This window comes from Euprymna scolopes, chromosome 33 (genome assembly GCF_053919585.1).
Source record: "Euprymna scolopes isolate OS-2025 chromosome 33, ASM5391958v1, whole genome shotgun sequence".
In the NCBI taxonomy this organism is placed as follows: Eukaryota; Metazoa; Mollusca; class Cephalopoda; order Sepiida; family Sepiolidae; genus Euprymna; species Euprymna scolopes.
Genome location: NC_136514.1, coordinates 31,930,459 through 31,954,114, shown reverse-complemented (window position 1 = coordinate 31,954,114; position 23,656 = coordinate 31,930,459). Strand labels below are relative to the sequence as shown.

The 23,656-nt window shown below is 32.9% G+C and overlaps 1 protein-coding gene across 1 annotated transcript in view; it reads right to left on the bottom strand.

The window, feature by feature from the left end:
* LOC145258188 (xylosyltransferase Oxt-like) overlaps positions 1–22,546 on the bottom strand; it is a 545,527-nt gene extending 522,981 nt beyond the window's left edge. Inside the window, exon 1 of the mRNA XM_080116075.1 lies at positions 22,174–22,546. Within this exon, the coding sequence (XP_079972201.1) occupies positions 22,174–22,479 (306 nt within the window). The 5' untranslated portion in view covers positions 22,480–22,546. The remainder of the gene's footprint in view (positions 1–22,173) is intronic.
* Positions 22,547–23,656: the final 1,110 nt, after the last annotated feature.

The following is a 23,656-nucleotide window of genomic DNA, read 5'->3' as shown; positions in this document are numbered from 1 at the left end:
GGGAGTCATTCCTGAGAGTTGTCAAAATTATTAGACTACATATCACAGCTGTTGGTAAAAACCCCATAGAAAAGCACCTGTTCCTTTCATTGAGCAACTCGAGACCCCCCCCCATCCACTTCGAACTAGCAAGGTAAGAGTTGGACACAAGGTCGGTTTTTTTTTTTAATGTGGGTGAAAAAAATCCAACTCCCGAAAACAATGGTCAGTCTGGGTTGAAATAGAAAGCAATTGATAATTACCGTCTAGTGAACCGGAAATGGGTGATCATTTTACATTAAATATGTGCAAAGTGATCACACTCTAAATTAATTTTCGTCTCTCCCCCCCCCTCCCCCGACTTTAACCTACACTTTCACTTTAAGCCTACTTTTTCAAGTTGTTTCATGTAATCACCTACGTAATCAATTTTTAAGTTTTTAGTTTTTATTCCCCCCCCCATAGAATTACACGAGTCGGGAAACTACATGATTGTTTGTTTTTTTTTAATTTGACTAAAATTGTTTATTCTTCTAGAATTTAAAAGGTAAAAAAGTAATCCAGTAGTTTTTCGACCCATGCAATTTTATTAGAAAAATAATAAGTTAAAAAAAAAATTTTTTTTTTTAAATTAAAAAAAATAATTAAAACAAATTGAGTATTACGCATAGAATAAAACAAACAAAAAAAACACTTTAAATTGGCAAACTTAGCTTATACACGGTTTTAAGCTAATTTAAAAACTTAGAACGGAGATAAAATTGATTTTTGATATGTTGTGAAACAACTGTTTGTTTGTTTTTATATTACAATAGAAAAATGCGAGCATGAAAAGTAATAGGGTTAAGCTTAAACATAGAAAAGTAAAGGGCTAGTTGTTAAGACTGGAAAAGAAATATTATATTATACTAGCATTTCAGCCACGAGTTGCCCGGGTGTTTGGAGGTGTATGTTGAGAAAAAAAAGAAAAAAAAAAAAAAATGGGGTCAATTATTTTTAACTTTGACCCCTATTATGACCCCTTTACATTTATTGTTTGGGGCTCAAATCAAATTATTAAGTTAGATCTATGTCCAAGGAATCTATATCTAAAATTTTAAGTGTTTAGACCGAAAATTGTCGGAGGAGTTTGGTAGAGTTCTCAAAGGTCAAATCGTTGAACTTTAACCGCTTAACAGCCAAATTTCTGGCCGAAAACGGATTACAAAGATTTTCTCAAATCTCAGTACCCTGGCGTCTTTGGAAGGCAGGCTCAAACCCGTACTGCAAAGGAGAAAAAGAACGGGGAAAAAAATCCTGACGTCTTTGCTGTTACGACTACTGCCAAACTGGAAGTGACGTAGGTTTAAATTAAGGCTAGACGATCAAAAGGAGAGGATGACTTTCAAAAATATCGGCGAAAAAAGCGACTCCCCCCTTGTAGAAAAGTGCCCAGTTGAAGGTGAAGATAGTAAGGATCTTAGCCTATTTTTCGATATTTGTTGTCTGAAAGGGCGAACTTCAAAATGATACTGATCTTGTAAAAATCAGTCGCCTCTGTCAAAAGTTTTAGCCAGACATGCAAACATACATACATACATTTATATATTGGTAACTAAAAATTTTCGACCCAAACCGATTAAAAAGCTTGCCCTATCTCCGAATAACCTTTATGTAAAATTTCAAATATTTAGATCAAAAATTGTCTGAGTAATTTGATAGAGACCGCAGAGGTCAAATTTCTTTTTTACTTTGACTCTTATTATGACCCCTTTACATGTATTGTTTGGGGCTCAAAGAAAGTTATTAAGTTAGATCCATGTCCAAGGAACCTATATCTAAAATTTTAAGTGTTTAAACCCAAAATTGTCGGATGAGTTTGGTAGAGTTCTCAAAGGTTAAATCGTTGAACTTTGACCCCTTAATCAAATTTCTGTCCGAAAACGGATTAGAAAGATTTTCCCAAATCTCAGTACCCTGTATATCAAATTTCGAGTCTGTAGACTTAAAATTGAGAGAGTTATTGCATAGGGAAATGTGTACACACACACACGTTCACTTATATATATATATATATATATAGATAATGTTATAAATTGAATTTAAAAAAATTCTTAATGCTACAATATTTTAAGTTATTAATTTATTATATTTTTTACTAGAATATCATATCCTTTTCTATTCCAGTTTTAACAACTAGTCCTTTACTTTTCCATGTTTAAGCTTAACCATATTACTTTTCATGCTCGCATTTTTCTATTGTAATTCAGGATTTTTCCAGGCTTCCAATTTACTTGTTCTTTGTTTAATTTCATATTATTTTTTGCCCCTATAAGTATAGCATACACATATGCAATAACAATGTACGGCACTTGTCTGCTTTCAATAAAATCCCCCAAATTATCTCCCTTTCATTCTTTCATTCTCTCTGTTTCACTTGTTACTTCTCTTTTCGCGAGAGTGGTGAATTGGTAGCAATCGTAGTCGCTGAAGCGACGTGGTTGCTAGTGACTAGTCATACAAAACGCTGCTTACCTCTTTATTTTTTTTACGATTTTGAACACCAGTAAATTCATCATAACTTTTTACTGAACGAAAATTGAAAAAAAAAATTTCCCAATATAGCTGAGAAGGTGATCTGTAAACTGTAATAATTGTTTGAAATTTGGTTGAACAATGAGCGGTAAAGCTTTAAAGCAGTTCTAAATAACTAAAACTGCCACTTAACCATATATTCAAACACGGTAGCGTTTGAATTATATATATATTTAACATTCATTTTTCATAGAATACAATAAAACACTTCATTTCTTTTTGTTTCGTCTTAACCAGTCTCTGTTTCAACTTTTAAGATCAACTAGTTTCGAGAACGTTTACATTGAATTTATACCAGTATGTCGACCAATTTACTAGTTTTTTTTTTCTATTTGGTTTGTAATAAATTGATTGTAACATCAATACGTTCAGCATGTCATAATCTTTTAAAATATATATTATCTTTGTCCGCGCAGCGTAACATATAAAATATTAGCTAACAATCAGTTGTAAGTGATTGTCTTCTGGAGATCAAAGGTTCAGTTCTCAATGTGAACGATACTAAGAATATAATTATGATTTACTTAAAACTTTGGGTCAATTAGGTTTCAAGGACCCTAGAAATAAATCTTTCCTTATATGAATAATACACTTTATGACGAAAAAATATATATATATTTTTTGTGTTCATTATCGGCTTTCATTAAGAGTCGCACTTGTTTGTTTTAGGTACAAGCAAAAATAGTGGAATAAAGATAAGTGGGATAGTTTTGAAAGCCGATTTATCATAATATTTTTGTAGGTTTCTGACTACTTTTTTTTATTGTATTTGAAAGATTAAAGCCTAAAATTAATTTCTAGAAGGAAAAAAAATATTTGTACACCTGAATAAAAAAAAAGGAAAAGTTGCCCAAAAAAAAAAAGAAAAAAAAAGAAAAAGTTGTGAAAAAAAAAGTTATGAAAAAAAAAAAAAGTTATGAAAAAAAAAAAGTTACGAGAAATGTTTTCACGGCGAGCTAACTGATTAAGCTAAATTTGGAAGTTTAATAAATTCATTGCAAAAATCTTTTGGAAGATAAATTTTAATTTTCTGGGTCTATTTCAATGATAATTAGTAAAATTAAGTCCTAAGATATTGCATTAAATAAAAAAAAAAAAAAAAAAAATACACCTTGTTTGTACATAAAAATAGCTTAATTAATCTCTCAAAAAGAGAGATTCTCGCTTTGCAGAATGTCAACAAAACTGAAGTTTCTAAAGATGAACTATACGGATGAACACCATCCCAGACAGCTAAACTGTCTGAAAATGATGTCAGATAGTAAAAAAGAAGTAGGAGTGCTAGTTTTCTTTTTTTTCCTCAGCCGTGCATCAGTACATTCCTATCGTGAACGTTTAAATGATTTTTACCATTTTTGATTTAATGATTTTTCTATGTTCCTACTTTTAAATTAAATTTTTTTTACTTTTCAAGATTGTATGAAAAAAATTATGTTACGCCGCAAGTTTCACATTCATGCAACCAAGGAAAATATTAGAATCTTGCATATAAAAATTATGTGAAACCTGTAATTTAAAAGAAAGTAGAAATATTTTTTGCAATCATTTTTTTTTGTGTGTGTGTGTGAAAATATTAAATAAACAATGCTTAATTCCATGATAATATCGGTAGTTCGAGAAATTAATTTTTCGAGTTATATTGAATTCATTAATACGGATTTCAGGGGCTTTTTTCGTAATGTTCCTGACTTATCAAGGCCCGAAGGCCAGTCGAGGATAAGGGTTAATGAATGTAAGGTGACAGTATAGTGATCGTTAACATTGTAAATTGGGTAGAATTTGATTATGGGGACGGCTCAACAAGAACTTGTTTCCATTGGATTTTAAGACTACCATGTTGTATTTAATCGGGAAGCAAGCCAACGAAACAATGTTCCACAAAGGGACAGTTCTGGTAAAGAAGTTTTGTTCATGGAATCTGCGTTTAGATTTAGGCACAGATAGAGATTGGGAGAAATTGTTGATAGCGGTTGTAGCTAGTCGATTGTTTTTTATGAAAGATTGGCAAGGGGGTGGGCATAGATTGGAGTTCAGTCGAGCACTTGTCATGAAAATAATAATAGAGCAGACACAGGCTCACAACGTCTCTTCTGTGGGAAAGAGGTTGCAGGGAAGAGAAAAATGATTTGTAATTAACAATGTACATCCAACGCAATCGTCTACTTCTATAAAAGTCAAATAATTCTAAACCGGAGTACTCCTGCCACATCTGGGGAGGAGCTTCTTGGAGCATCCTATCCTGCCCTGATGGGATTAGTCGATGTCCTTTTCTCCTCCCTACAACCTCTTTCCAACAGAAGAGGCGTTGCTAGTCTATCCTACATTATCTCCACTCTCCATCTGTACCTAAATCTAAACGCAAATTCCACGAACGAAGCTTCTTTCTTAGAACTACCCGCCGGTGAAACTGTTCCGCAGGCTAGCTTTCCAGTAGGTTACAACATGGTTGGCTTCAAGTTTTTGTTGAGCTGCCTTTGGGCCTTGAAAAGTGTTGACTTTAGTAACAAAAAAAATAAAAATTAGCCGTATAAGCTGTCCTAACCAAGGGTTCCTATTCAATTCGGCATAGAAGATGGGATTTTACTAATTATGTAAGACAAGGCACAACGGCTTCTGCTGATTCTCCAATCAAGTATTTAGGCACGGCATTAGAGTAACTTGGATTCATATGTCAAAAACAAGAAGCAACCGATTTTAATTTAGACTGTTAATCATTTTCTTTTTCTGTTTAAAAAAAATAAAGGTTTTCCAGCACTTGTGCACTACTAGGACAGAATCATTGTTTTGGTTTTCAGTTGAGTCATGAGTCTGCATAGCAAGGGCAGGTAAATGCAATTTCAGGACCGAATGGAAAATAAATGTCTGTTTTTTTTTGGGGGGGGGTGCTGAGAAAGTTCTTTCTAAATAAATATAAGAAACTTATAACACAAAAGTTTTTTTTATAACAATATATTTTTTTTAATTTTTAATAAAACATGAACATAAAGATTGTATAACACATTATTGAAAGTAAAATAAATATGAGAAACTTGTAAAGAATATAGTTTTTTTTTGTTTTTTTTTTTTAAAGAAAAGACATTTTCCTATTTTTAATAAAATATGATCGATAATGTATTATTCAAATGTCGATTTTGTTTTGTTTAAATAAAAATAAATAAATAAAAATTTAAAAAAAGAAAACTCAGTTTTGTGTTATTTAAGTTTCATATATTTATTTTAATTCCAGAAATGTGTTACAAAAACTTTATGTTTAAATTTTATTAAAAACTAGCAGGGCTACACGGCGTTACCCGGGAGCCATAAAAGTAAACAAAAATAAGTGTTTCTTTGTAAATGAATCAATTAGGCAATATGGTAAATATTATCCTAAATTTTTAAGAAGGGTTTACACCTCTTTTTGATATTTAGACGCCCCCCCCCACACACACACACTGCAGCCTCTAGCAGCTGTGCTCCAAAATCGATAATAATCGATCAATTAGTTTTGGTGTGAATTTTATGCAAAAAACTATGAGACATTTCATGCTGGAATTTTACCGTGGTTTTATTTAAGATCGCAATCAATTGTATTCCGATGGATCGTGCTGAAATTATAACGTTAATATTTAGGAGGGAGGTTTTGTTAACTATTCTGTATTTACATATGTTATGGGGACTTACACAGAAGACGGACCATGATACTTTTCTAGATAAGATTTTCAGATTAAATGTCATGACTTGTTTAGGCTCTTCTGCATGTCAATGACATGAGGCGTCTGAGAGGAGTTATCGCCCCCTGTTCTTTGCATGCCCTCTATCGGTGGTTCTGTGAACTTCAAATATAAACAAGTGTCTCCGAGAACGCAAAAATATATAATAACGAAATAAAGAACAAGAAAATCAAAACATTTATTGTATAAAAAAAAATGTATCAAAATAGAATTTTAAAGTTTTAATAGTATTTCTTTTCATGAGTAATTTATAACTGAAAGTAAAAAATAAATATGTAAAAAACATGAAACATTTATAAATTGTTTTTAGAATTATTTTTTTTTTACAGTATAAAAATATATCAAAATATAATTTTAGTTTGTAGCAAAATAGAATTTTAAAAACATGAAACATTTAGAGGTTTAAGAATATATTTTTTGTACAGAAAGATTTTTCTTTCTTTTTTCACAGTAAGATTGTATAAACATATATCAAAATAAAAGTATGAGTTATCGACCTTGTTCTAGGCTGACAAACGCATTTTACCAGCCGTTCTTGAAACTAAAATGCACACATTCGCCTCATATCACTGACATGCAGAAGTGCCTTTGTTTATTAAAATGTTAGGTGAAAATATAGATTAATTAGAAAACTCCTTCCCTTTCCCATGTGTGTATGCGTGCACACATGTATACATAACAGATTATGCAGAGTGTAGACCAGAGTCGAAGATATTATGTATAATTTAAAAATAGACTAACGGCTAGTGTCCAAAAAACGTAACTTACTAAAAGAATATATTTTAAAAACCTCGACACAGACAAAATTGTGTAAGAAAGAAAAAAAAAGCAGAAATGAATTGATAATTTAAAAAATAGAAGGCTAAGAAAAAAAAGAAATGTTATTGTATTGTCAGACGCCTGCTCAATCGAACACACACGCAAAAACACACATACACAAACTATAATAAGAACCATTAGCGAAGGGAAATACGCGCAGTAAGAGTGAAAAAGAGAGAGTGGGGAACAGTAACCCCTTTGCACCCACTGTAAACCCCATAGAATAGTAAGGAACAGCAGTCAGACAGCTAAAAAGCCACTATTAGAGCGATTTGTATCGTACACATGCACAACTTGTAATGACTATGCATTAAATGAACTCGACGCCTGACGAAATAATGTGTCTTAGTGACGCCATATTTTAATTTTAGTAACGATTCGTTTATATAGCAAAGGACTGGATTCTGGAATATGAGAATTTTCAGAGCTCAGTCAATCAGAATGGACAGACTTTTGCGAGGAAGCCTTTATTATTTATGACTCATAAAATGGAAATATTATGTTAGGTCTATGTATGTATGAGCTAGTTACGGTCGGTGTAATCACAGAATCTGTGGAACGTGTAGAATTCATCCCGGTGACAACTGGTAGCAGTGGTAGGACTAAATATTTAGAGAGAAAAATAGGGACTCTTTCCTCTAACGATGTTGCGATTTTGATGGTGTTGCTCATAAGATGCAATGTAGTATTTTATTATTACAACTGAATGCATCTAAAATAGTGTTTGAAAGCAACATAAGATAGTGGCTATTAGCCTAGATGTATTGAATTTGTATGTGGCATCTGTTGTTGCAAACCCACAACACTTTTGTCCACAGGGGAATTCCTGTGGCTACTTTATTAATATAAAGATTTTTAAAAAAGTCTATTTTGTTCTATTAAAAAAAAAATATTTTGTGTTATAAGTTTGTTATATTTATCTTTTTTTAATGTTCTAAAAAAAAAAAAAAAAAAAAAAAAAACACGCATTTATTTTCAATTTGGTCCTGAAATTGCATTTGTCTGCCCCTGCTATGCACTCTTCTCATATTCCGACTGAAAACCAAAAAGTGATTCCGTCCTAGTAGTTCACAAGTACCAGTTTCTTCTGTTTTTTTTTTTGTTGTTGTTTTTTTGGAGGAGTGGGGACAGACTGATGGGACGAGATTTGGGGACATGAAACAATTTATTAATACTTTTCATTGTTATAATTTTTTGTTGTAAAAAAAAAAAAAAATTTTAAATGAAAAAAAAATACTAAGAAAAAAAAAACATTTAGGATTTTACAAAAGTTTGTCTTATTTTGTTGTTTTTTTTATATGTCCGACTCATATTTTTTAAGAATATTCTCCTTAAACACGGGGGGGGGGAAGAAAACTTATTTTATTTCATTTATATTTATTTTACAAAAAAAAATGAGGAAAAAAAGCGGAAACCATTTGTTTTGCCTTAAATTGTACATTTGTCGCACATATATAGCAAAAAAAGAAAAGAAAAAGAAGCACGAAAGGCGATTTTCCTTCAACATTCGTGTAATAACCTGTTCCCTGTTGATTGCTGTGTAAAAGTTGGTCCTATGCAGGTTAACAGGCTTTGTCTTCTCTATTTGAGAAGGAGTTAGTTTATTGCTAATCGCCTGATGGGCTGCCAGACATCAACTGCAGGGTCAATACTCTTCCTCTGGGGCACTAATTTTTCAATCCCACTTTCCGAACCTACGGTCACATTTCTTGCGGTGGAGCAGAAATAAATACGGCAGTAAGTCAGCTGATAAGAATGCGAATCCAAAAGTTCTATTTAAGGGTGAGCATATCAGTTATTAGGTTATCAGTAATCATGCGAGACATATCGGTTTCCCCATTCGGGCCACACCTTTAATTTCTAGGGTCACATAGACCTTACTGGATACAGCAACGAAACCGACGCCGCCCCCAACCAAATTCACGTAATCCTACCCCCCACACACACACACCTTTTCAAGCAACCCTTCCGCCTATATTCATAGCTGATTATGTATCTCCATATTAATAAAATTATCCGAGAAGATCTAATATGTCCGCACGTTCCTACTTTATACGTAACTTTGATAAGTACAGATTAACACGTATGGCGGTAATTAAAAGTAAAAAAAATACAGAAAAAACTATGTACTAGTCACGGAACGAAGATGAAATATTCCAAAAATTACGTAATTCGATGAAGTAGGTTTTTTGTTTGTTTGTTTGTTTGTTTTTTTACGACCAAGCAAGTCGTAGTGTTTTCGCAAAGATGGGGGCAAGAGGACACCGCGAGACAGTCGCTCATCGGGTAGCCATAATTGATCAATTTTACGTATTTTTTGGAATATGGTATTTTCTTTACGTAATTTTTGGAATATGGTATTTTCTTCACGTAATTTTTGGAATATCGTATTTTCTTTACGTACTTTTTGGAATATCGTATTTTCTTTACGTAATTTTTGGAATATCGTATTTTCTTTACGTAATTTTTGGAATATCGTATTTTCTTTACGTAATTTTTGGAATATCGTATTTTCTTTACGTAATTTTTGGAATATCGTATTTTCTTTACGTAACATCATACAATTTTTTCTTTATTTTATTATTATTATTATTTTGGTAATTGTGTATAAAAGGAGAGCTTAACTTTCAAACACATCGGCAGGTGGCATCCGCGTCTGTCAATTAAGGTATGGAAGTACAAAATAGATACAAAATATGTACAATTTCCAAATATATTTTACGTTTATTTTTTCCCCCTCTTGTGATTAAAATATATAAAAATGCGTGAACTTTTTTTTATCAATTTTTTTAAACGAATATCTTTTCAAATATGTTTAACGGATACAATACTTCCACTTTTTGTTATTATATTTTTTCAGACATATTTAAGTTTCTTTTTTTTCTTTTTTTTTTCAACTATAATTATGTTTTTTTTTTGTTTTGTTTTTCAAATATAATTACGTTTTATTTTAAATTTACTTTATTTTAATATACTTTATTTAAATCACCTAATGGATTCGTACTTATGTTGTTTGAATTTAACTTTTTTTTTAACATGTGAAATATTCACATTTTAAAACTATTAAACTATTCTGTTGCGCATTCACCTTTTTTAAAACTGTTACAACTAAAAATGGACACATTTATAGCTCCTTTTTTTCAGGTTTCTGTAAATATATTTTTTTTAACATGTAAATAGTTTGACAAAATATATAACATTAACTTAAATAAACATGCGATTAAAAAATTAAAAAATTAATTGAAAAAGTTTACGTATTTTTATATATTTTTATATAAGGCGGTGAAAACAAAAATATATATATATATTCGAAAATTATATCATTTTTGTGCTTCCATGCCTCAAATGAGAGACGCGACGCGGGTGTTAGCTTCCGGTGTGTTTAAAAGTTAGGCTCTCCCTTTATTCACAATTACCTTTTTTTTAATATAGAGGACACCACTATTTTTTCAACTCTATTTCAAAGATACCTGTAAGCATGTGTATATCTTTATGTTTCACTATAAGTTCGCCATTCGAGCAAAGCCAGGGTTCCTCCTTGACGCTGCGAAAGTCGAAGTTTCTCTCAAAGAAATTCTACCTAACCCGTCCCATCACTACTGGACTACTTCCATGCAGACTAAAACATGGTCGTCTTCAAAACGTAATGTCAACAAATACTCGTCCAGATATCCATTTAAGTAATTAAATGTTAATTGATTTTTCAATCCTCTCATAATATTGTTCATCATTCAATTGACAATTCCCTTGTTTTCGAGTGGTTTTGGGCCCTAGTAAGTGGTGAATTATAGTATAATAAAATAATTTTGACGCCTTTAAACTGTCAATTAGTATTTATTTTACGCGTAAGTAATTGAAAATCTGCAAGTAAAAAATTAAAATTTTATTATCTTAATTTATTCACACGCTAAAAAAAAAAAAAAAAAAAAAAAAAAAAAAACGGTTACATACTGCAATTTTCGCATTTACACAGAAAATGTTCGTTTATTTTGCTAAGGAAATAAAATCCGGTCTTTTATAAAGAAGAGAATATTTTTAATGGACACCGGTTGGTCGGGAGAATTTTTTTGGAAATTCGTATTTTTTAGATTAAATTCTGTTTTTGTTTAATAATGATGATTTAAAATGTTGGAAATTTTAGGATTTCTTATTTTTGACGATTTTATTTATTTATTTACTAACACGATTATTTAAATTTTATGATTTTGTAGTCACATTGACAATCCAGTTTTTTGACATTTCATTTTCACGGAACTTTATTTGTAAATAGATGAACTAGGATGTGAAAAAAAAAAAAGAATTTAACCGTCATGTTGACAGTTTTTTTTTGTTTTGTTTTTTTTAATAAGATTTTAAAATGTCTCATTTTTTTTTCTTTATATAATTTTAGGTTTTACCAAATATTTAAGAGTAAACAAAAAGCAATATCAAACTAATACAGATACAGTCGTGTCTTATTGTTTCGAGTTACTGAGGCGAAAATGTGTGGAAACAGACATATGAAAGCGATTTGGAAGTCTTCAAATTGACGAATAGAGTTAACAAAGATGGCACGGTCTCATTAAAAATCGGTTTCTAAATAATGATATTATTTACCAATTCTAAACTTAAGTTGTGGACAGGGCAAGGGTTCTTTGTTAAGTTAATCTGTACTTTCACAGAAGTATTTTTTCAACTGCGTCGTCACTATTCTATGAAGAACACTTACTGACACTAACCTATTTTTTTTATTCATGTCATCGCGTGTGACTGAAATACCAATGTTTTCTTAACAAAACAAAAAAAAAAAAATGGGGAATTTTCCAGTATAGCCCACAAAACGAAAAAACAAATAGTTTTGAAACTATTTAAAATTAAGTTTAAATAAGAAAATGGCCAGCATGGTCATCTTGGAAATCTCGATAATCAACAAAAAACTTTTTTCGCACGATTGGTGACATTTATAAGGTGGGTTTCTACCAATGTAATTTTCGATTTTTTACCGATTATCGAGACTTTCCAGATAACTGTCTAATGCCAGCCATTTTTTCTTGTTCTAACTTAACACTCGATACTATTTGTGTTTCAAAGTAAACAAACGCTTTAAAATAAGTTTAAAAAAAAAAGAAAAAAAAGGAACTTATCCATGTAGGTAGAAGTGTAACTTAGCTCAGCTTTGGTAACATTTGTTTTGTATTTGTGTTTTGGCCACCTTTTCGTTTTGTTGGCTATACTGGAAAATGCCCAAAGCATGATATCTAAGATTAGATTTATGAACATTGTTCTGAGGCGTCAATAATGTAAATGATTTTGGTTTCGCATTTTCATTATTTTCGTTCGCTGTAAAAAAAATTAAAAAAAAAAAAAAGGCAGATCTATACCAGAGTGCCCCCTCCCCCTAAAAATGCTTCTTTTTTTTTCTTTTTCAACTTTTTGGACTATTATCATAGATTACAGACTTAAGTATCATCAACAGAAAAAAATATTGAATGACTTTTAAGGGATTTCACTTTCTTGTTATAACGTTCTACTTACTTGATCCCGGACTTACTGTACATCTCCTTACCGACCTAATAAAATATATTCAAAACAAATAAATTTATAAGAACGAAATTTTGGCGTCAAGCAAATTATGAAAAATTTAAACTTCTTGGACTTTGCTGACTCGTGACTACACACGATTCTCACACCGTTTCATTTCGGACTACTGTTCTCATCTTGCAATTCAATAGTCGTCCGAGTCTATTTTAGCAAGCGTTTACTGTTCTCATCTTGCGTGTTTTCGGACGACTTATCTTTCGGACTACTATTCTAAGCTTGCGTATTTTCTTCGCGTTTCAATTTGGACGACTAGCTGAAAATAGTCCGAAATATGAGAAGTTATCCAAGTCGGTAAAGAAAGAGATAAGTAGAACGTTGTAACGAGTGAACCCCCTTCTTAAAAGTCATTTTTTTCTTCCAAATTTTTTCTGCTAATCGTTTAAAAAAAAAAATTAAAATAAAATAAATACATAAAAACGCATTTTTAGGGTGGGGCATTCTCGTACAGGTCCGCCCAACGAGGTCTTCAGTCAAATTGACATTCGTGTGATTGTGTTTACTGTTTCTCGTCTCTACGTAACTTACATATTAATAGATTATTGAAATTTTAGGACTACAACGAACATCCTAAAAATAATTTAGTTACGAAATTAACCTTAAACTTAACCTGAAAAGTCATAAAATCATAATTCTGAATTATTAAAATTTAAAACTATAATCGGATCGGAGGAGGGTGTAATTGTTAAGGTTGGTGCGCCGTGCGGTTGAAAAATATTTTTTTTTTTTCTTTCTTTCTTTAGATTAACAGCAGCAGCATATGAAGCAGAAGCATTGTTTTAAGGCGTCAATAATGTAAAAACGATTTTGGTTTAACATTTTCATTAATTTCATATGCTGTAAAAATCTTTTAAATAAATACTACTAGTTTATTTGAAACTTCTTTTAAATGGTATAAAATGATAATATTAAATTAAATTACAGTTACATAGTGTTGCACTGTTGCATATAGGGGAGGGGGTGAATCTGTATCTTGGGTTGGAGAAACCTAATGAGCAACAAATGAAAATGCTTGGATGTAGACCACACACCCTAATTATATTATTATAATCATAATTATTATTATATACGGCATAATCACGTTGCCACACCGGTTCCCGTCAGATCACCAAAGTTAAGCAACGTTGAGCCTGGTCACTACTAAAATGAGTGACCAATTTGAAAATTAAGGACGTCGTCATCTCCCCTGACAGGCATATGCGACTTGAGACCGCTTGTGAATTTCATACTCCCATGAAACTTTCTCCTGCGGGGGAAGCCGGTTAAACCCGAATAGGTTTACTACTGTGCTGACACTGACGTACCCTAATTCTAGGCAGGACTTTCAAATTAACAGTTTAAAGTTTTAACATCACTTTTAAACGTCAACGTCGTAGACATTGTTTTCAGTTTGTTTACATTTTTTTTTATCTCTATAAAAGTCACTTTGTGTGTGTGAGAGAGAGAGAGAGACATAGAGAATTAGTTCCTTATAGGTTCCGAAACGGCTGAGCTTATCTTTTGCAAATTTCATACAAAAGTAGTTTATATGTCTGGCAGTGTTCCTAAATATGTTTTATACTGAAATACGTCCGATAAGTAGCGAAATTCGAAAAACATCCAATACTAAAAATAGTCTTTCTTATAAATAAATAAAAAAAATTACAGGGGAATATTTTAGGTTGCACCGGCAAGGGAGATAATAGAATCTTAGAATAATTTGTTCTTAGAAAAACACACACAGAGATTTGTTGACATCTGGAAACACAGCTCAGTGAGAGACTGTTCGACTACAGATTGAATGACCCTGGTGTAACTCACCATTTTATTTTAATTTTTTCTTATTAATAAATTCAATTTACGATTAAAAAAAAACGGTATCATTTAAAATTGCAGTAAATCATTTCTTTGTATATTTTAAAACTAAACATTAATCAGGGTATTCATCGTCAAGCCCAAATATCAGCTGACGTGATACTGTAAACAAACACAGACGGTATTTGATGAACTACATTATCATTTCATTTTATTTATTTATTAATTTTCACTTTTATTGCGAATTAGACCACCAGGTAAATTATTCCTCGTAATATAATATATAATATTCAGTAGAGGGTTGATTGTATAATAATACATACGCAATCTGCATAAATTGAAATATCATGTTTAAGCATATTGTAAAACCGAGCAACGCCGGGCGTCCAGCTAGTATTTCAATATTTTCTCTCAACCTTAAAATCAACAGTCTTAGCCATTTTTGAAATTACCCCCCACCCTCACCCTGTTGACTGCGGTAATGCTGGTCGTGTGCAGTCGTGGGTGCAGTTCTAGGGTGCCGGCTCTAACAGGCTCTTTACCTTTTCTTTTCGAATGGCTTAGTGTAATAATGCTACTCGTCTGAGGTGCCCTTACTGAGAAATGCCAACGAGGCTGCCGGGCTGCCCAGGAATTTTTTTTTTTTTTTTGCAAGCTAGAGTCGCGATCATTTGCGATGGTCGTGCCAGAGTACTCCTCCTCTGGGGCACTAGCTCTCCAATCTAACTTTCCGACCCCTGTGTCACATTTTCCCGTCGGGGAGATTTTTTTTTTTTTTTTTTTTTTTTTTAAATCGTAATTACTCTATAACTAATGTACTGGAAGACATTCTGGTGCTTGTTAAGCTATAGACGACAAATCGATTTTAGTACTCATACAGAGAGTGATCCGTGCTGAAATAAAACGTTATTATTTAAAAAGCCATTCTTAACATGGGGAGGTGAGGGTGCTTTGTACCTATTCTGTACTTTAACCTTACAATTGAATAAAAAAAAAAACATAACTTTAATTAAATATGGAAATACGATTTTAAAAAAATAGCGCGGATCGGATCAGTGGCGATCACTCTGTGCATTAGCACCTCGAATTTTAAATATATCATTTTAAGCAAAAACAATAGTATGTACTTAATTATTATTATGTCGAAAATAGTAATATATCTAAAAATTACGAAAACTCATCGAGTAGAAAAACTGATAGTGTTTTAGTAAAAAAACAAAAATATCTATCGCTATATACAACAAATACTGCAGCCATGACACAAGTAATCTAAAATATTCATTTCAGAGTTATGTCCCCTGCGTATAACCCCTCTTGCCTACTTTATAATGTCTAAGAAAAATACGATTTTACACAATTTTCCGTAAAAATTATTTTTAACTAGAAATAAATTTCTACTCGATTTTTCGTCATTTTTTAATATATTACTATTTCGGCATGACAATTAAGTACGTAATATTCTTTTTGCTTATTTTTAAAAAATCGATTTGTCGATGGTATCTTAACAAACACCGAAATTCTACAGTGTTTTTTTATCCTAAAAATAGTCTTTCTTTAAACTGTCAATCGGAAAGCAATTGTTCGTTAAAATTAAAATTTTCATGTAACGTCAAAAATTTCGGTTAGTTTTTGCTCGTAGATCCAAGAAAAATAGGAGTTTTTGTTTTGTTTTGTTTTCTCGCCGCGCCACTATTCTATAACTACAATTAAAACTTTCTTTACATATAAATATAGTAATAAAAACTAGTAAATTTCTGAACATAAATATTTTTCACGTTTTTCTTGCATCCAAGAAGCGGTGTCATCTAAGAAATGTCTCCATTTAATATCAGTCCGTTGATGTTCCAGAATTTATGAAATGATGATCGACATTAAAGTTAATACTATTATTCGGACTACTATTTTCATGTTGGCTGTTTATGCACAACGTTTCGGCCGATGTAAGCTCCTACCTTCAAACTAAACCAGTTATTTAATCTTCAGGGATAGATTTTCATATACGAGACCCGACCGGTATTAATTATTTATTATCTTAACTATCATCGCCTTTAAACCTTCAAAAGATTGTCCCCATTCATTTGCCTCACTACGATGGGAAAGTATTTTTTTTTTTTAAGGAAAATTCAGCTCCCAAAGGAAGGGCATTCTAGATTGGAACAAAAAAATGAACACTGCCTCAGTCTAGAAGGATTACTTCTACACTCACCGAGGACAGAATAGGCGAAGTTCAGTAGTATCAGAACAGATTACAACACTTCAGAAGATTGTCGCTTAGAACTGATCGTGCCAATGCATTTATCCGTTACGCTATGGGTTCATGCGGACAATTCTAGTCTACGGATTTCCGCAGTTTTAAACCTAATCTTGTCTAGTTGTGTAGTTAGTACGTATTTCTGTAGAATTACGATTTCTTCATCATAGAAGGTCAGGGTTTACATCGATCGAAACGTTAACCAAGGATGAGAATAATAGTCAGAATAATACAAATTTCATCCGCTTCCTTGACGGGCCACCTGTGCGCGTGTATCTATATTATTTATTTTTGCGATACTTTTTTGAATGAATTATACGAAAGTGCATTTTTACCTAAATGCGAGTTGGGAATAATTCTCCCTTTGGCCAATTTGGTACCCCCAAATAGAGAGCGGCACAGCGGCATATGTATTATTTTTAAAATATAATTATCCACTGACACATGTTTCGTATATCTACGGCTCATCAAAGTGGCTGAATCTCGCTAGATTCAGCCACTCTGAAGACGAGACACGCGTCAGTTGATTATATATATATATATATATATATATATATATATATATATATATATATATATATATATATATATATACACACACACACACACACGAGGTGGAAGGGCTTGTATATATTCAAGAATTTGAATGTTGTTGATACTACTAGAAGTCAGAGTTGTGATAAAGGTATAATTTTGGCTACTTAAGCTGAATACGAACCGTGCTGAAATAAGGTTATTGAAACCCATTAATCATGGAGAGGGGAACTTTTTAACTGTTCAATATTTCCACCTAAAAATTTATGGTACTAGTGCAGTCAGTGCACTTACTGCCGCGCTATTTTTTAAATCATATTTCCAAGTTCAATTAAAGTTTTTTGATATGTTTTTTTTTATTCAATTGTAAGGTTAAAGTATAGAATAGGTACAAAACACCCTCCCCATGTTAGGAATGGCTTTTTAAATAATAACGTTATTATTTCAGCACGGATCAATAAGTGCACGTGCACTAGTATCCACTTTATAAACAAAAAGATACTGTAAAAATCGGATTTAACTTGAAAATTCTATCTAAAAAAAAAAAAACAGCATTGTCTGTATTTTGCACGAGCACATCATTTTCAATCAATTAAATAACCAATTACGGTCAAATTACTGTTTTTGCGAGAAATCGGAGTAGAGGCGATAGTCCGATATTGACATGGTAAAAACTGGGAAATAAAGTAGGCCTAAAGTTTTTGGTCCTCCTCAAAGGATCAAGTTATTTTCATAAAAGAATCAGTCTATAACATTAGCAAAAAATATGAGATCTCTGGTCGTATATTCTTGCTTTAGCACCCACTTTAAAACGGCGGAGAATGATATCATGACCACAGAACAGATACTACACCGACCCCATCCATAAAGGAAGTAATACCTGAGAGGGTACTTATGCACTTATGTTACCGTGCTATTTTTTAAAATAGTATTTTCAAATTAAATTAACATTTTATCATCATATCTTTTTATTATTATTAAATTGTTGGGTGAAAGTACAGAATAATAATAAAATACCCTCACCCTCCCCGTGTTAAGAATGGCATTTTAAATGATAAAGTTATTATTTCAGCACGGTAACATAAGTGCATAAGTACCCCTGTGAGGATGGTATCATCATGGCAAACGAATAGATACTACATTGCTCCCAATGAAGGGGAATGCCTGGGAGACTGGTATGCTGACAAATAAACATACTGTACCCTAAAGAAAACGGTAATGCTTGGGAGGATGATGTCAATACAACCGAATAACTAACAGGTAGTGCCGATAGTATAGCTCTAGCTGCAGACAGATACTAAATCTCCATTAGTAATTGCTTGGCCACTTGTGTGTTAGTGTATGTGTTTCTCGCCTCTACGTGACTTACAATTTTACTTTTTTTATTATTATTTTATTTACTATATATCAATTATTTATTGAAAATAAAAATACAATCGCATGAAGTACCGAAACCATTTTAAAATCCTATTAAATTACTTATTTTAATCTAGCAAAATGTATTTCGATCTCTGTAAACATTTCAGCTATCTTGATCTGGGTACTTTTGCACTTATGTTACCGAGCTGAAATAACAACGTTATCATTTAGAATAGACATTCTTGAGGGAGGGAAGTGTGTTTTGTAATTATTCTGTGCTCTCATCGAACAATTTAATAATAATAAAAACTTGAAAATACTATTTTTAATAGGACGGTAACATAAGTGCACAAGCACCTTAATCTTTTAATAACTGGGGGGGGGGCTGGATAATAAATTAGTTCGTGATGCGGATGCGTCAATTTCTAAGGAATTTGAAGCATTTAAACTGTCGAACAAGATATCGTTTAAATTTAATTTAATGATCAAACGAAAAATATATAAAATATGAATGGGTTTTGAAAAGAATATTTATGAATGAAATTGAAAATACTACCGATCCAATTTTAAATAGATTTGTTGTTGTTTTATCTTTTTGTGATGAATTGAAAATATATACACACGTGCTACCTACTGCTAACCATCTTCGAAATAACACAACTTTGACATTTATGCTATTAAAATCTAGCAGGGCAACCCAACGTTGTCTGGGAATAAATAAGCACCCCTACGTACCCATATATAAATAATTGTACTAATTAAGAAATGTTCCTATTTACTTGCCTCCCCACGGGGGCAGAGTTAGACACAAGGTCGATTCTAAATGTAGACAAACTCTAGCTCCCCAAAAAGGGGCACTTTGGATAGGAACAAAAATAAAAATTGTATCAGTCATGAAGGTTCTGTCCTCCACCGACCGAAGACAGAAAAGATGAAGTGTGGCAATGTAGCATCAGAACAGATACTACACTGTGATCTTGGCATGTTATTGTAGTAGTAGTAGTAATAGTTGTAGTAAAAATAGACTTATCACTTGTGCTGATTAATATCCCAAAGCAAATTTAGAAAGCCATGTGAAAGGGCTTTATCAATTCTTCCCTTGCGCGGGCGGAACCCTGCTAAAATGAAAACATTTGGGAGGTGCTGCTAAACAACTGACTGCACTAATGCCGGGAATGCCCCATAAACATCACCCGTGATCCTTTTTTTTTTTTTTTTTTTTTTTTTTAATTAATATTATTTACAAGACCTATTTTTAGAATGAACGTTTGCGGATAGGATCAACATTCTGTCCCCCAGGCATTACCTTCTCTTCGGAGGTGGAATGGGTTTAATTGTATGTTGCTATTTTGTTCTCTATTCAATGTACCTCTCGGTGATTGATGTATCCTCTCTGGCCGTCCCCTACATTAAAAAAAAAAAAATGACCCGATGTTTAACTTTGGAAAGCAAGGAATAGGGATATTTACACCGCGAGAAGAAACTCCCCTTGTCCGTAGAGAAATATATTTTCTTAAATAATTTGTGGTCAAATTTATTGGGAAAATAAAAAAGCAACAAGCCTTTTAATGTATTATTATTATCATCATCATTATATTTTTAAAAAAAATACTTGCTACCTTTAGTCACACAGAAGACGTGATACGGGGAAACGAAACTCCCATCTAAATAACTACGTTTGCTGAAAAGGATTAACGATTGTCACTGAGCGTAAAGCAAAAGCATTGCTTTTCGCAAAATGTGAATTGAGCTCACTAAGTAATGTAAACAAACAAATATAAGTTCCTTTACTTTGTGCCAAGCATAGTAAGAGTTAGAAATTCCAACTGCTGACCAACTTGAAGGATCACCACTTATCAAGGCCCGGGGGCCATTCGAGGATAAGGGTCACATGTTAGGTAGATGATGAGACAAGATCAGTCACGGTAGAACTTGGATAGGGGTAGATTATCTAAATGGAGAATTCAATAGGATACTCGAATACGAACATGTTATAGCCGGCCGGGAAGCAGACAAACGGTATTGCGTTCCACAGACGGACAGTTTCAGGAAAGAAACTTTGTTCATGGAAGTTTTGAGAGGGAGAGACGGACAGATAAGTCATCATTTCCTACACACTGTAAGAATGTACGCCACAGTACGTTACCATTTCCTTTAGTTGGAATTTTTTTCTACTAAAAGAAATCGCCACTTTTCAAGGCCGGATTCCACTCGAGGAAGGGGCTCAAAGAGATGGAACGATTGCAGACCAAGTCCGAACATTTGTACGGACGGTTCTAGATAGGAATCTGTCGACATCGGCTTTGCAAACGATGAAGTTGTAATCTGCAGGGAAGCAATCCCGTGGCAAATTCCGTTCGTGGAAATTTCGGTTGATGCTGGACACACCGAGAAAGAAAGGGAAGTTCTTCTACGTTGTGGTAAAAAGAGGAGTTCTTGCAAGGGAAACCAAGAGATTTGAGGAGCACAGTCGAATACATTCAGTGAGGAACGGAAAGGATTGTACCCCACTAAATTTCGAAGTTGATGTTGAATTTTGTCAAAGCAACGATGATGAGAGTTAGTGTTTCATATATATATATATATATATATATATATATATATATATATATATATATATACACACACACACACACACGGTACAGTATATATCATTATCATTAGTGTTACTGTTACGTAGATATTTTTTGGTTTCAGTATTTACTTCCAGTGATCAATACATGTGGAGAATTTGGTAGCACTCGTAGTAATAGTAGTATGCAAGATATACTTGTGAGAAGAAGAAACGTGTTTTAATCCATTGAATTAATTCGCCAGGCTAGTTATATATAAAATTTGGTACTTCAACGGAATTTGAACCGAACTGTTGTTTTTGTTTTTGTATGTTCAGTTCAGCAAACGTCAGTTTGGCTCCGTTCAAATTACGGGAAACGAAAAGCATCGAAACATTATATACAAATAAACATTTGATTACCAGTAAACAGCTCTATTCATTGTTGAGCACTATTTTATAAACACGCTGGCTGCGGATACAAACTTTATTTATTTTGCTGGCTTTTCATCCAAAACAAGGCACAACAGTAGTGCCACTTTGATGTAAGTCGCTACTATTTGGGGCACAATTTGCAGGGATACTATATGGGGAGTTGGGCAGCAAGATGTCTGTTCACATTACACTTTAACTACTGAATGTTATGGCTTACTAGGTGTGTGCGTGTAATTGTGTGTGTGTGTGTGAGGGAGAGAGAAAGAGATGGTTGCTGGACTGTTTACCACTGTCATGAAAACAGAGTTTGGAAGTTTTTAAGCAATACTCGTTACTCGTATACGAATCTTTTATTTTTCCTTTTTTTTTTTTTTTTTTTTTTTTAAAGTGAGAAAATTCTTTGAGCAGAAAAATATCATAAGGAAGTGTCAAAACCTAAAACGAACATAAACTCTACATCACTGGAAGCAACAGTCGCCGAAATTTTATATATATTATATATATATATATATACACACACACACACACACACACACAAACAAACGTCACCGTAAGCAAAGGAATGTGATGGAAAGAGGGTAGGAACTCACCCTGTCATCGCTGCCTGTTGGGAGGACGGCCGATTGTTGTGGCAGTCCAGACCTCCATTGTTGTAGTTTATCCAATTCCTTTTGGTTCATGCTGTAAAAGTTATAGCCGAGAAAGAGTTGTACGCCGAGAATGAATAGCGTCACATAGAAGAAGTATTTGTATTTAAAACAGAGACGGGAATTAGAGGCGATACGGGAGGCAGCCATGCCTGTGTGTACACACGACCGCGGCTTTTCTTCACCTCCGAAAACCGAAGAGCGCGACACAGCTTCTTGGCAGTCAGGAGCAGGAGCAGCAGTACTCATAACGAAGGAGGAGGAGGGTAGGAGGTTTGGGGAAGAGATACTATCCTACTCTCATTCTCTATATAACAAACTAGCCGTCCCTGAACAGCGTTCTCCGGGAATCTTTTGGTTAACTAAGTAAATAAATAAAAAAATCGGTTCTTATCTAGAATGCAATCTAATTATAAATAAAAAAAAAAAAAAAACACACACACACACAGAAAAATCTTTATGCTGCACGTATCCGTCATGAAAATTTTATATACCAAAAATCACGTAACTTGATCAAGTAGTTATTTTTTTATATATAACACAATCATTCTTTTACAATTTTTAGCAATTTAGTATATTGTAGTAATTACAAGACTGATTCTGAAATCTCTGTAGTTCAAATTGAGCTGTCTCCCTTTATTAGATATGGCAGATCTAGACACACGGTTTTCACTTCATTTGGAAATTTGATTTTCTTAGTTAAAAAAATGAACTACCCGATTGATTCGCGTGATTTTTGGAATATGGCATTTTTGTTTCATAACGGATATGTACATCATAAAGATTTTTCTGTATTTTTGTCTTATAATTAAGTTGAATTCTGAACTTGCACCAAAAATACTTTTAATTAAATTCAGGCGTAGAATCGACTCATTGGAGTGCTTCACGCATGGTTGATTAAATTTTGTGATTAAATTATTTTTTTAATAGAGTGTTTTTAAGATATGTTTTGGGGCTTCCAAAACTTTCTATATTTTAATTTTGCTAAGGATAAATTTTTTAAATAGGATTTATTTTAATGATATTTGAGTAGGAGCTATAGTTGAAATAATTTTTTTTTTTTTTTACGTCAGAAATTAACAAGGTCAAAAACTACTGGAGGATAAGGTCAATAAGATGGAATGATTGTCAGCCGAAATTGATCAATGCAATGAACTAAGTTTCATTACTTCATATGACAATATGGCACATCAGTATGGTCACCGTAATATAAGTGTGACATTGGAACCATAGAAGCAGTACAGAGGAGGGCTCCAAAATTGGTCCCAGATCTGCATGATCTCTCCTATGAGGAGCAACTGAAGCAACTGGATCTTCCAACTCTGGTGTTTCGTCGAATGAGAGGGGATGCCAAATTGCATAGGAAATGCAATATGGACCGTCTCAAGATGCTTCCTTTTTGAAACAAGATTGTAGGACCCATGGG